The sequence below is a fragment of the Herpailurus yagouaroundi genome, unplaced genomic scaffold (genome assembly GCF_014898765.1).
Source record: "Herpailurus yagouaroundi ecotype Mexico unplaced genomic scaffold, PumYag 205, whole genome shotgun sequence".
NCBI lineage: Eukaryota > Metazoa > Chordata > Mammalia > Carnivora > Felidae > Herpailurus > Herpailurus yagouaroundi.
In genome coordinates, this window is record NW_024412436.1 from 8,964,909 (window position 1) to 8,977,342 (window position 12,434).

Sequence of the window (12,434 nt, forward strand, 5' to 3'; positions counted from 1 at the left end):
ATGTGTTTTTTGGTCTCAATTTTAATTAAATGCTAAAGCTACAAAAAGTAGTTTTCTTTGGAGGAAACTAGGGAGGAGTTCAGTGCAGACTGAGAAAGATACTTGGTAGGAAGCAACAGTCAACAGGAAGAGAGAATGGTATCAGTCAGGGACATGATGAGAATCTACTGAATGAATACATGAGTGAATGGGGACCCAGTTACTGTGGAGGACGACTTGTATTTCAATAGGTGGGATGAAATAAAAAGGGATCTCCATTTACAGGTGAGAAGACTTCAGAGTTTTCCTGCTGGTAGGTTGCATGACCACATGATGAGACCTACATGTACTTTTATGGTAACGTTGGCTATTGAGAGGACCCTATTAAGGTATTAGCTTTCCATGGTTTTCTATGGTAAAGTCCAAACTCCTGAACAAATTCAACCTACATGGACCCTCCCTCACCTCTCCAGGGTCATCTCTCATCGCCCCCGGTCCTCTTACTTCACCCAGGTTTTGACCATCTAACACCATGCAAAATTTAGTTATATGGGTCAACCTTCTAAATTTACTGGAAGAGAAAGCAAACTGCCTTTACAGTAGCTTAAAACATATGTTAAAATGGTTGTTTTTAAAAGAACACCTTAAACACAATATTTTAAAAAGGTACTTTTGGAAGAGTTTTAGAAAAAAATTATCTAAATGATTTCTCTTAAACTAGATAGTTAGCCTTGCAATTAAATAACACGGTGTTCAATGTGTTTTTACCATCATTAGGTACTTATCAAACACTGATGAAATGTATTATTTCAACATACAAGCAATATAAGATTGTGTGCAATATTGTAATTCACAAACCATATTCAGACATGGTTTCATTATATCTTAAAATTTTATTTATAGGAATCAGAAATTAAGCCACAGCATCAATGAATTTCTGAAGTATTTTTACATAGTTTTTATACCTTGAGCCTTCTTTTTATACCTTGAGCCCTTATCTTGATATCCCTTAAAAATGTACCAGTTTATCTCTTCACTGTATTGCCTTGTAAAAAAATATTAAATTCTCCTTAGGTTAAAAAGGATAATGTAATCTACATTGTCTTGTCTTATTTTTTACTTTTTAGATTTTTTTTAAACAAAAGTAATACAGAACATGGTTAAAAATACAAATATTTCAGAAAAAAGCATACATATTATATGTAACACCTATTATGTGTGTATGTGAATGTTCATATACATATAATTCTTCCCTCCAGGTTTACTTCTTAAAGATTTAGGCCTCATAATATATTTACTCTTCTATACCTTGGTCTTTTCACTTAATACCTTTACCTTTACAAAAGAGTTCTCAGAGAAGTATATCAACAGCGTCTCCAAATACAGTTGAAACACGAGGCATATTACCTTCACACTGACTGCATGCGTGGCTTTTCTTAAGGAGTACCTTGTACATCTCACTAATTTAAATAGTTATTTTAATGACTACCATTATGCTGCCATCCATGTTTTTTTTTTTCCCAAGATAATGTATACCCGTATCAATTTTCACATCTTCCTATAAATTTTAGGTAAACTGAACTTCCTATAAAGTAATAATTTAATATTCACTCATGAACAAATAGTTACATAGTATATTCTAGGTACTTTATAATTGGACGAAGACCACTGCTCTCATGGGATTTACACATTAGCTCACTTACTGAGCATATCCACTTAAACAAAGTTAGCTTTTCCTGCTATCTCCATGTGATTTGTCTTCATTATTTTGCTTTAATTATCTGATTTTACTATTCACAACTTCTATTCCAACCAAGCCCAATCACCCCTTTTTCCTTTTTATTATTAAAATCACTAGTTATACAGAATAAAAAGTACAAAGACAATATAATTTAATTGGATCCTTTCTAAATTAGGAAAATGTGTCCATTTTAAGGTTTGTATTTCATTGTAAAGAAATCAAATTAGTTGCATGTTATTTATAAATAACACATTCTGTAATTTCTGATTTGGCTTTTAAGTGAGCCCACTGTTTTTCTTTTAATCATACTCAGTGACTAAGCAATCCGCACCCTTGGTATCATCTTAGGTGAGGTATGTGTATGTGTCCCCCAGTAGCTACATCACTTCCAAGTGTGCTGATCCCACCACCTTCTCTGAAAAGTCACAGTGCTCTCCTTCACCACAACAGCCCATCATCCTAGGAGTTGCCAGTACAACATGCAGCTGGACAAATTAAGTCCAACCAATTGAAATTTGTAGGGAAAAAAATTTTAAGCCTAACCAATTAGTTATTACACACGAGCTAACAATCGTGCCTGCCTAATACCAGGAGTCATGCCTCAAGTTTGGCTCAAGTACTCACTGTAGTTGAAGGTGGTAACATTGTTATTCTGAATTTAATTCCACTAAAATTATATTCTAGAACTAGGACATACTGGAAGGATAATGAAGCAAAGGGATAAATAAATGAAATAAATATTGATAAAAATAATCTTATATGGGAACAAAATCTCCAAATCTCATCAGACTGAATGATTTTTGACTGCATATTATTTGTCCTGCACTGTTCTGATGCCCTCATAATTGAGTACACAAGGCAGACAAGTAACCAGGTATTCTGAGTCTTATAAAATTACGCGATACTGTCCTCTTTACTGATGAGGAAGATGAAATTAGACTCAACTTTCAGGTCTTATAAAAGCCAACCCCAAAGGTCTGTTAAATACTTACCTATTATTTTGGGGGGGAGTAAACTGTTCCGGGTTATTAATAAAGTTAACCTAAGTAATTAGAGCTGTTAACTCTCAATTACAAAGGGCTGATTATTTAGGACATTTCTTTCCCTTTTGCCCCCTGCATGTGATCTAGCTTATGGCTGTTACTTACACCTACAAAAGACAAGGAACGGGACACTGGCAGCAGGAAGACTCAGTGCCACCGGCTTCACTAGCTCCCACTAGCTGTGGGGGGAGCAGGCTCGCACAAAGTGGAACACGGGTCTGTTAATAATGGAAGCCGGGAGGTTCCAGTGACAGAACAGTACCTGATCTTTCCAGCTGTTTTATCTATAGACTGTCTTATCTTCCTAGAAAACTGAAAGACGGATGACAGCAGCAGATTATCTCCCATGACCTGAAACATCCAAAGAAATTATATTAAAATATTACCACTGTATTGCGAAACCATTGAGAACACCAGTCACAGCCCACTATGTTTAGGGGCATTTAGTATGTATGCTAATTTTAATAAAAGGTCAATGAAGAATATAATTAGAATTAAACTGTATAACTAAACTATATAACTAAATTGAGAAAGAGAAATAAATATCAACAAAGGAGTTCCTTTTTTAAAAAAAACTTGTCAAGGTTCCATGTTATTTTGGTCCACACCACTTTTAAAAACCAATCCATATTATCTTATCTTCAATGACTATCATGATCCTCTCTCTCATGCCTCCAAATCAAATGATAATAAAAGGGAAAATACAAATAATTTAGAATGCTAAGTTTGTTATCTATTCTTTCACCAAATAATATGAACGTAGAGATGAAGAAGGTTACAATCCTGCTCTTTGGAGCAGAGTCTAGTGGGAGAGATAATTTTTTTTTTTTTTTAAATTTTTTTTTTCAACGTTTATTTTTTATTTTTGGGACAGAGAGAGACAGAGCATGAACGGGGGAGGGGCAGAGAGAGAGGGAGACACAGAATCGGAAACAGGCTCCAGGCTCTGAGCCATCAGCCCAGAGCCCGACGCGGGGCTCGAACTCACGGACCGCGAGAGATAATTTTTAAAAATTTACTCAAAAGAGGGGCGCATGGCTCAGTTGGTTAAGCGTCTGACTTCAGCTCAGGTCATGATCTCTCAGTCCAGGAGTTTGAGCCCTGCGTTGGGCTCTGTGCTGACAGCTTAGAGCCTGGAGCCTGCTTCAGGTTCTGTCTGTCTGTCTCTCTCTCAAAAATGAATAAATGTTAAAAAAAAAATTTACTCAAAAGAGTAAGTTTTTATTATGGAGGTTGATACCATCCTACTTGAAACTTATGGGCAAAACTAGGGCTTGGCAAACTTCTGTAAAAGGCCAGAGAGTGAAAGTTTCAGGTCATCTGGTCTCTGTTACAACTATTACCAAACTCAGTGCTATGAAAGCAGCTATAGGTAACACACAAACGAGCAGGCATGGCTGTGCTGAGATACCGCTTTATTTATAAAAACAGGTGGCAGGCTGGATTTGGTCTCCAGAAGCGAGAAAAAGGACTGAACTTGGGGCTAGATGTGGGTTCCCAAATCACCTCCTTGTATGTCAAAACTGTATTTAGACTCTGCAAGACAATCCAAAAAATAAGATATGGCCTTGGAGGTTAAGAAGCTTTAAAGAGCAGTGTGGGAGTTAAAAGTACCTAGGAAATACTGTTAAATATTTTATCAAAAAGAACGTAAATAAGTGCTAACTTTTGTGAATTGGTGCGAGGCAAATTCTAATGAAAGGGAGTTCAGTGAAAGGAGGCAGAAGTAAGGAAGGCACCATGGAAAATGAGAACCCGAGAATGACAAGGGTTGGGGGATAAGGGTTGACAAGTCAGTGGGGGATAAAAAGTTACTTAGGATGTGATCAGCAACATACAGGCAGTAAAAAGGCTACATAAACATGATTTTGAGAGCCTTGAGAAAACAAGCCAAAACAAGAGTGGAAGACATGTATCACTTAGGCCAGGGCAGGGAGTGTGTGTTAAAAGCATCTAGAATAGGGCACCTGGGTGGCTCAGTAGTTAAGCGCCTGACTTTGGCTCAGGTCATGATCTCAGGGTTTCTGAGTTCGAGTCCCACAATTGGGTGAGCTTGAGCCCCGCTTCAGGTGAGCCCCGCTTCGGGTAAAAACATGAGCCCCACTTCAGGTGAGCCCTGCTTCTTTCTCTCTCTCCCTCACTCTGCCCCTCATGGGATTCTCTCTCCCTGCCCCCTGCTCACTTTCGCCACCCTCTCTCTCACAAAAAATAGATAAGTAAATAAAAATAAACCAAACAAACAAAAGCATCTAGTATATAGTGCAGTGGCAGCCATGGAGCTAGCTGTGTGCTTTCCCATTGGGACATTTTTTTCTACTTAGTATTATGCAAACATACACATTCTTACATACTTTTAGCTCCTGTTCCTTAAATCCAGGGATGCACAGGATGCCAGCCTATGACCAAACCCTTTTTGCCCACTGCTGCTTTCTACAAGCTTCTCCTACCCATGCCCTAAGGCTTTTTACCTGTACCACCCCTGCATGTCGTCCTTCAATTAGCTCGTTCCATGGTGCCATTTGAAATAGCCAGTTTTTGGTGAATAAACCAAACTATATCCTTGAATTTTTCCCAAGCTCATTTCATCTAATTTCCATTATCATAAACCTTTCCAATAAACCTCTCTTTACTTGATTTGTCACTGCCACATTTACTTAATAATTTTTATCTGCATTGGTTCACAAGTATATAGAATTAATCACAATTCTTTTTAAAAAAATTTTTATGTTTATTTTTGAGAGGGGGGGAGGGGCAGAGGGAGAGGGAAACACAGAACCTGAGGTAGTCTTCAGGCTCCAAGCTGTCAGCACAGAGCCCGATGCAGGGCTCCAACTCATGAACCGTATCATGACCTGAACTGAAGTTGGTTGCTTAACCAGCTGAGACACCCAGGCACCTTTAATCACAGTTCTTAATTCATGCCATAGCTCACTAGTCCAATACGGACCACTTTTTCTTTCTTTCTCATGAATAACGTAAGAAGCACTTATGAATCTAACACCAAAACAAAGGCTAGAATGCAACAGTAAGCCATTTGATCCCGATGCCATAGGAAGAGGATACTTGCCTCTGACCTCAAGCTGTGTGATTTGGTTTCACCAATGGGACAGTAGCAGACACAACATGAACGTGAAGTGTGCCTGCATGGTGGGGCTTGCTCCCTTGTGTTTCTGATATAACCACGACAAGAACATGCCTTAGCCAGCCCACTCGTCCAATCAATAAAAGACACATGGGGCAGACCTGGACTCAACCTATAACTTTTTTTTTTTTTAAAGATATTTCAAAGTTTATTTGAGAGAGAGAGAGAGAGAATGGGGAGGAGCAGAGAGAGAGGGAGACACAGAATCTGAAGCAGGCTCCAGGCTCTGAGCTGTCAGCACAGATCCCGACACGGGGCTCGAACTCACGAATTGCGAGATCATGACCTGAGCTGAGTTGACACTTAGCCGACTGGGCCACCCAGGCACCCCTCAACCGGTAACTTTCAATTGTCCAGCTGAGCTGTCCCAGTTAACCCACAGGTATGTGATAAATTTATGCTTACTGCTCTATGCCAGTGAGATTTTTGTGGTTCGTTATACAGAAATAGCTGACTGATAGAATCTACTTCTACTTCTATGGTTTCCCCCTCCCCATTTCCCTATTGCCCTCCGCCCAAGTTGAACAGCATCTTAAATTCCATTCATCATTCCCTTGCTTTCCTTTTTATATCATGTGTTACTTCCATTTCTGTCCTAAGTATATCTTTTCATTTTTAAAAAACGTATGAGAAAGAATCACATTATATATCTTCTGAGAATTACTTTTTTCATTTACTGTTATACTGTTAAAATTCATCCATGTAGTGGCATAGTGCTGTACTTCATTTATTTTTATTACTCTGTAAGTATTCAATTTGTGAACATACCAGTTTATACATTCTCTTTCTGCTGATAAAAAGTTAGACAGTTCCCAAGTTTTTGTTAGGCCCATAGTGGTACTATAAATATTCTTTTACATGACTTCTTTTGGCAATAGGAAAGGGTTTTTCTCTTGAGCATGTACTAGAGGTAAAACTGTGTGATAGGATCATGTGACATGTTTACATTCAACTTAAGGAAATAATGTCAAACTGTTTTTCCAAAGTGTGCCAATTTAACGTCTAGTGGCAACACAAAAAGGAGTCTATGTATCCAAGCTCTCCAATACTTACTATTTTAATATTTTTAATTTATTGCCAATTGAATAAGAATCACATTTTCGCCCTGAAGTGTATTTCTCTGAATACTCATGAGGTTTAACATCTCTATTTTGTAGACTTCAGTTAATTTTTTTTCAGTCAAATGCTGTTCATGTCTTTTGGAGATTTTTCTGTGGAGACTGGTTTTGCCTTAATTGATTGGTAGGGCCTTCTTTATGTATTCTGTATACTACTCCTTCATTGACTGCATGTTTCACAAAGTCTTTCAATATACTCTAATTTATCAGTCTTTTATTTTAAAGCTTTTTTGTGTCTTTTTTTGAAAGACATTTACCTATACTTTTAACTAAAAGTTTTAAAGTTTTGCTTTTGCCCTTTAGAAACTTAACTCATTTGTAGTTGATTATTTTGTACATGATTTAATGTCAAGATGAAACTTCACTCTATTCATAAGGGCAAGCACTTTTTTCCCCAGCCCCATTTATTGAACAGTTCCTTCTTTTCCCACAACAGGACATGTTTCCTCTGACATTTGTTAAAGTTTGTGGTTTACTTACTTCATCTCTGCTCCAGGTTCTCCGCCTTGTAATTGTTAAGTGATCAGGAGGCTCTGTTGGTTGAGGTCTTGGATCATTAGACCGACCGTTGTTTCCTTCTGGTGTTTTAGAATGAACTAATGGAGGGATCTTTCGGAAGTTGAGGCTTTCGTCAAAAACACGATCAACCAACTAATAGGACAAAAGCATATCCTTATGAGAATAATTTGGGTAAGTACCGATATTGGCATTATAATTTTTTTTTTTTATTAGACAGAAGTTATTACATTCTCAAGTAGTAACAGAAGCATGATATCTTCAATAAACCAATTACTCTTTCTTTTTATAAGTTCTTCAAAGGTGCCTGTTTAATAAAATAGATGTTCATCTACATAGATTTTTAAAATCCAAAACACAGAACTTTGTTAAGTTCAATCCTTCCATGGATAAGATTTCCCCCAACTGTAAAACAGATAGTAAATAGAAAAAGCTGAGCCATGTAGATGGACAAGTTCATTTTGCTCACAATGCCTTACCAATGTAAAATAATGTTTCTTTTTCTTTTAGTTTCCTATGTTGTTTTTTGTTTTTCTTCCCCAAATCCAGGTGCCAAATTTCTTCACAAATACATAAATTGCAAATTCCAATTAAGTTTACAAAGGAAACAATTTTTAAATCCACAAAGTAAGTATTTTGGTCTTAGGTAAACTTTTAACAATGCTACAGCAGTTACATATTCTAGTGAAAATGACATACTGCCATCTACAGTGCAAATTATACACATCCAATAATACAAAGTAACTCAGGTTTACTGAAGAAGGAATAAATTTTAGTACAATATTCTAAGATAAAACAAAAAGGAAAAATGAAAGTCTATTCAATGAAATGACTGAGTAATTTTACTGGGTCTGCGTGAGTGTATAATCATGTTAGGTAACATTTAGTTAGATAGCTGAGGAAATAATGTGTTCATCGTTTTAAATGTACCAGAAGAATTGTGTATGTCTTGCCACCAAGAAGATCCTTTTGTTTTTCACCAATGAGGATGATTTTATATACATTTACAATTGATCAATGTGGTAACAAAACTCTACACAGATTCACAAAAGCTCATTTACCAACTTAGACAACACATGAAGGTGAAAAACAACAACAACAACAACAACAATAAAAATGACCATTAAAGAACTGGATTATAAAAGGAATGTGACAAAAAGCAAAGGAAGAGATTATTAATAGAGTTTGTCAAAATCGAATCTGTCAAAAAGGCTAGCCATTTGGAGCTACTATTGATGACATTATTTTATAAAATTAACGAAGCACATTAGAGGCTGGCATTTTTTCGTGTAAAAGGCTAGATAATAAATACTTTCAGCTTTATAGCCATACAGTGTCTAACTACTCATTTCTGACATTATATCACAAAACAGCCAGATAATTAAACAAAAGAATGTGGCTTTGTCCCAATAAAACTTTTAATTCATTCTCTCAAATGCCAATCTTTTGCTTGTATTTCTGCACCAGATCGAGAGCCAACATGTCAGACTACCATTTATTTTTCATTATCCATTAAAGGCACCCTCTGGAGCAACGTTAGAGAGCCAGAGAGCAGGAGGTCCCGGTTTGGGGAAGGCAATAGTCTCTACGTGCTACCTTGCATTCCAGAACTTATAGGAAGGTTTCAAAACTGAATATGCATGTATTTGTGTGTGGGTGTGTATGTGTATATATCTTTGTGTATCTATGTGTGTATATCTTTCAGTTTTCAAAGTATCCTTAAACATATATGTGTAATTTTCAACAGAATTGTTTAAAGTTAGTGGAAACTGTACAATTTTTCCTTTATTTGCTATTAGAGACATCTACTAGCCAGCTACACATAAAAATGCCTTTTTAATTGAAGTATTTTCATAGCCAAATTTTATGGAAGTGTTATACAATCATTGATCAAATTTTAGTTTGCTTTTCAGATGTCACTTATAGTCATATTTTCCAGTGAAACTATATACCAGTAATTGGCAGACAAAGTACCGGTTTTAAATAATTTTACAGCTTCATGGAATAACAGACCAAATGTCAGCCTTTGCTAGTTTTGTTACAAAAACAGAAAAAGAAAAGTTTTAAACCAAAGTTGGAAAATGCAGAGCTTCATGCAAACAGGGAGGGTGGGTATAACTCAAATAAACTCAGCAAAAGGCTAAAAGCAAAAGAAACAAAGAAAAGGAAGAACCTTCTGCATCTGTCCATGAAGATCTCCTACCTCTTCTCTAGTGTCTATGGCAGAGCCCGGGGTGGTGGCCGCAGTGCTTACTGTGGTGCTGGGGGCGGTGCCCGACGAGGTCACCGAGTCTATCTCGCCTGCTACGTCGTTGATTTCCCGGGCAATGAGGGCAAGATCCTGGCTGATCCTGGCGACAGTTTCAGAAAAGAAGTTTAATCTCTTTTAAACAACAGCTCTAGACACAATCATTTGTGAGAGAACCCATTACATAAGCTAGACATCTAATTAAAGATCTGTACCAAAAACTTAAGACTCTTTGGAAATCCTATCAACTATTTTGATACTCAAAAAAGCTTTCAAGCTTTAATTCCAAAAATTAATAAAATTAAATTTCACGTCACTTTGAAAAATATGTTAAACACCCTGAAGTAGTGACACGTCTTTCAAAATACAGTTCATGTTAACGACCAGCACTAACAGATGACAGCTCTTAGACTTGGGGGTGGTAAACAGAACCCAAGGAGTCCATGAACCTGGATAAGAAGGAGCAATTACAACTTCATTCTCACTAACCTCCACCTGAAGCTTAGCATTTCTTTCAGTGAGAATTCGGGTAACAAACAGTAGTGGAATTAGTGATACTGGGTTTTTTTCCACCCACAGAAATCATAGATAGTATGGTTGCTATAGGTGTCCCAGAGCCTTTCATCATCACTGCCTCAAGATTACTGCGGTCATTAAACCCACAGCAACAAAGTTCCATGTACTACTCTGTCACTTTAAAAATACTGTGATAACATTACAAAGAAATGCAATCATACTGAAACACAACAAAGTAATTTCATGTTTATGTATTTCTTTATTTAGTTTTAAAGTTTTTAAAATTTTATTTTATTTTGAGAGACAGAGAGAGCACAAGCAGGGGAAGGGCAGAGAGAGAGAGGAAGAATCCCAAGCAGGATCCCAACTGTCAGCTCAGAGCCTGATGCGGGGCTTGAACTCACAAACTGTGAGATCATGACCTGAGCCAAAATCAAGAGTGGGATGCTTCACTGACTGAGCCACCCAGAGTCCCTATGTTTATGCATTTAGAAGCACTGTTCTGAGGGGCGCCTGCATGGCTCAGTCTGAAGCTGAAGTGTCTGACTTCAGCTCAGGTCATGATCTTGCCGCTCATGAGTTCGAGCCCCATATCGGGCTGTATGCTGACAGATCAGAGCCTGGAGCCTGCTTCGGATTCTATGTCTCCCTCTCTCTCTGCCCCTCCCCTACTCGCTCTGTCTCTGTCTCTCAAAAATAAATAAAAACATTAAAAAAAAAAAAAAAAAAAAAAAAAAGAAGAGGCACTGTTCTGAGAAGAGATCCATAAGCTTCCCCAGGTGGCCAAAGAGATTAGTAACCCCGACACAGCACTCTGTTATGCACAGCACCTCACAGTACACATGAGGTCATTTGAGAGGCACACAGTTCTTGTGAGGTAGGCCTTCTCTAACTGAATGTGAATGAGGACACATTCTCAGAGAAGGTGAGAAGCTTGCTCATGACAACACAACTTACAAAAACAGCTAAGGCAGAGGGCCACATTCCAGGTTTAGAGCTCATTCCCGGAGAGCCATTTATTTGTGTCATCAGCCACACAGATTGAAGAACTAAATAAATATTACCAGTGATAAGCAAAAGAAAAAACTGATTTTTCTCTATTTTTAAAAGAGAGCAACTTACATAATCTACTACTGGTATTCCTGTTTTAATCAAAAAGATTTCAATTCAATGAGACTTGAAAAATTTCTAAGTTATGGATCTACTGAACTCAATTTGGCTACTTCCACAAGGAAGGTTTTGAAATGACAGAAGGTTCAAATGAAAGCTTCTTCAACTTTAAAATCGAAAGCAGAAGCAAAGTAAAACATGTTTTGACTTGAGCAAAATGTAAGACTTTCAAGGAATGCAGTAATTGCATAATAATTTAACTACAGATTTAAAAAAAAGGTGCTAAATGGAAGCTTATGGCCTACCAAAAGCAATCTGTGGTCACTTCCTTTATTTATCAATACAAAAAGGTAGGAAGAACACCAATAAACACTTTCTGGTCTCTTATTATGTTCCAGGAACCATGTTATGACCTAAGGGCTATAATGATGGAGAAGCAGATAGAGTCCCTGCTCTCATAAGCTTACAACAATTGTAATGAGCACCATTACATTATAATACAGTCAAAACCACTATTTGATAGTGAGCACCATTATATTTGTTTTTTAATTTTTTTAAAGTTTATTTATTTTGAGAGACAGAGAGAGCAGAGGAAGGGCAGAGAGAGAGAGAGAGAGGGGGAGAGGATCCCAGGCAAGCCCCTGATATGGGGCTTGAACTCACAAACCGTGAGATCATGACCTGAGCCAAAACCAAGAGTTGGACGCTTAACCAACTGAGCCACTCAGGCGCCCCGTGAGCACCATTATAAAGAAGCTTTATGCTCATCAACTGACTTCATTCTCACAGCCACCCTGCAGGAGGAGAGGTATTCACCATCTTGTTTTACAGAGGAGGAAAATAAGGCTTAGGAGAAGTTATGTGACCATTTTTTTGGTCAAGGTCACAAATGGTTAAGTGGTTTAACTAGATCTTTTTATTATGTCATGCTATATCTCACATAATCATTCCATATGTAATTTTTAAAGGCTTGTTAACTGTCGATATAATTTTCTGAGCAAGAGTTTAAAGTGTTCTCTAA

At 37.4% G+C, this 12,434-nt stretch overlaps 1 protein-coding gene across 12 annotated transcripts in view; it reads right to left on the minus strand.

The window, feature by feature from the left end:
- Positions 1–12,434, minus strand: part of CEP170 (centrosomal protein 170) — a 126,019-nt gene that overhangs the window by 7,081 nt on the left and 106,504 nt on the right. For 9 of the 12 annotated variants that reach the window (XM_040451823.1, XM_040451822.1, XM_040451833.1 and 6 more), the window contains 3 exons: positions 9,713–9,890; positions 7,504–7,674; positions 3,026–3,114 (listed from right to left, as the gene is read on the minus strand). In XM_040451823.1, the coding sequence (XP_040307757.1) occupies positions 3,026–3,114; positions 7,504–7,674; positions 9,713–9,890 (438 nt within the window). The remainder of the gene's footprint in view (positions 1–3,025; positions 3,115–7,503; positions 7,675–9,712; positions 9,891–12,434) is intronic. The other 3 variants (XM_040451832.1, XM_040451825.1, XM_040451826.1) reach the window with 2 other exon arrangements.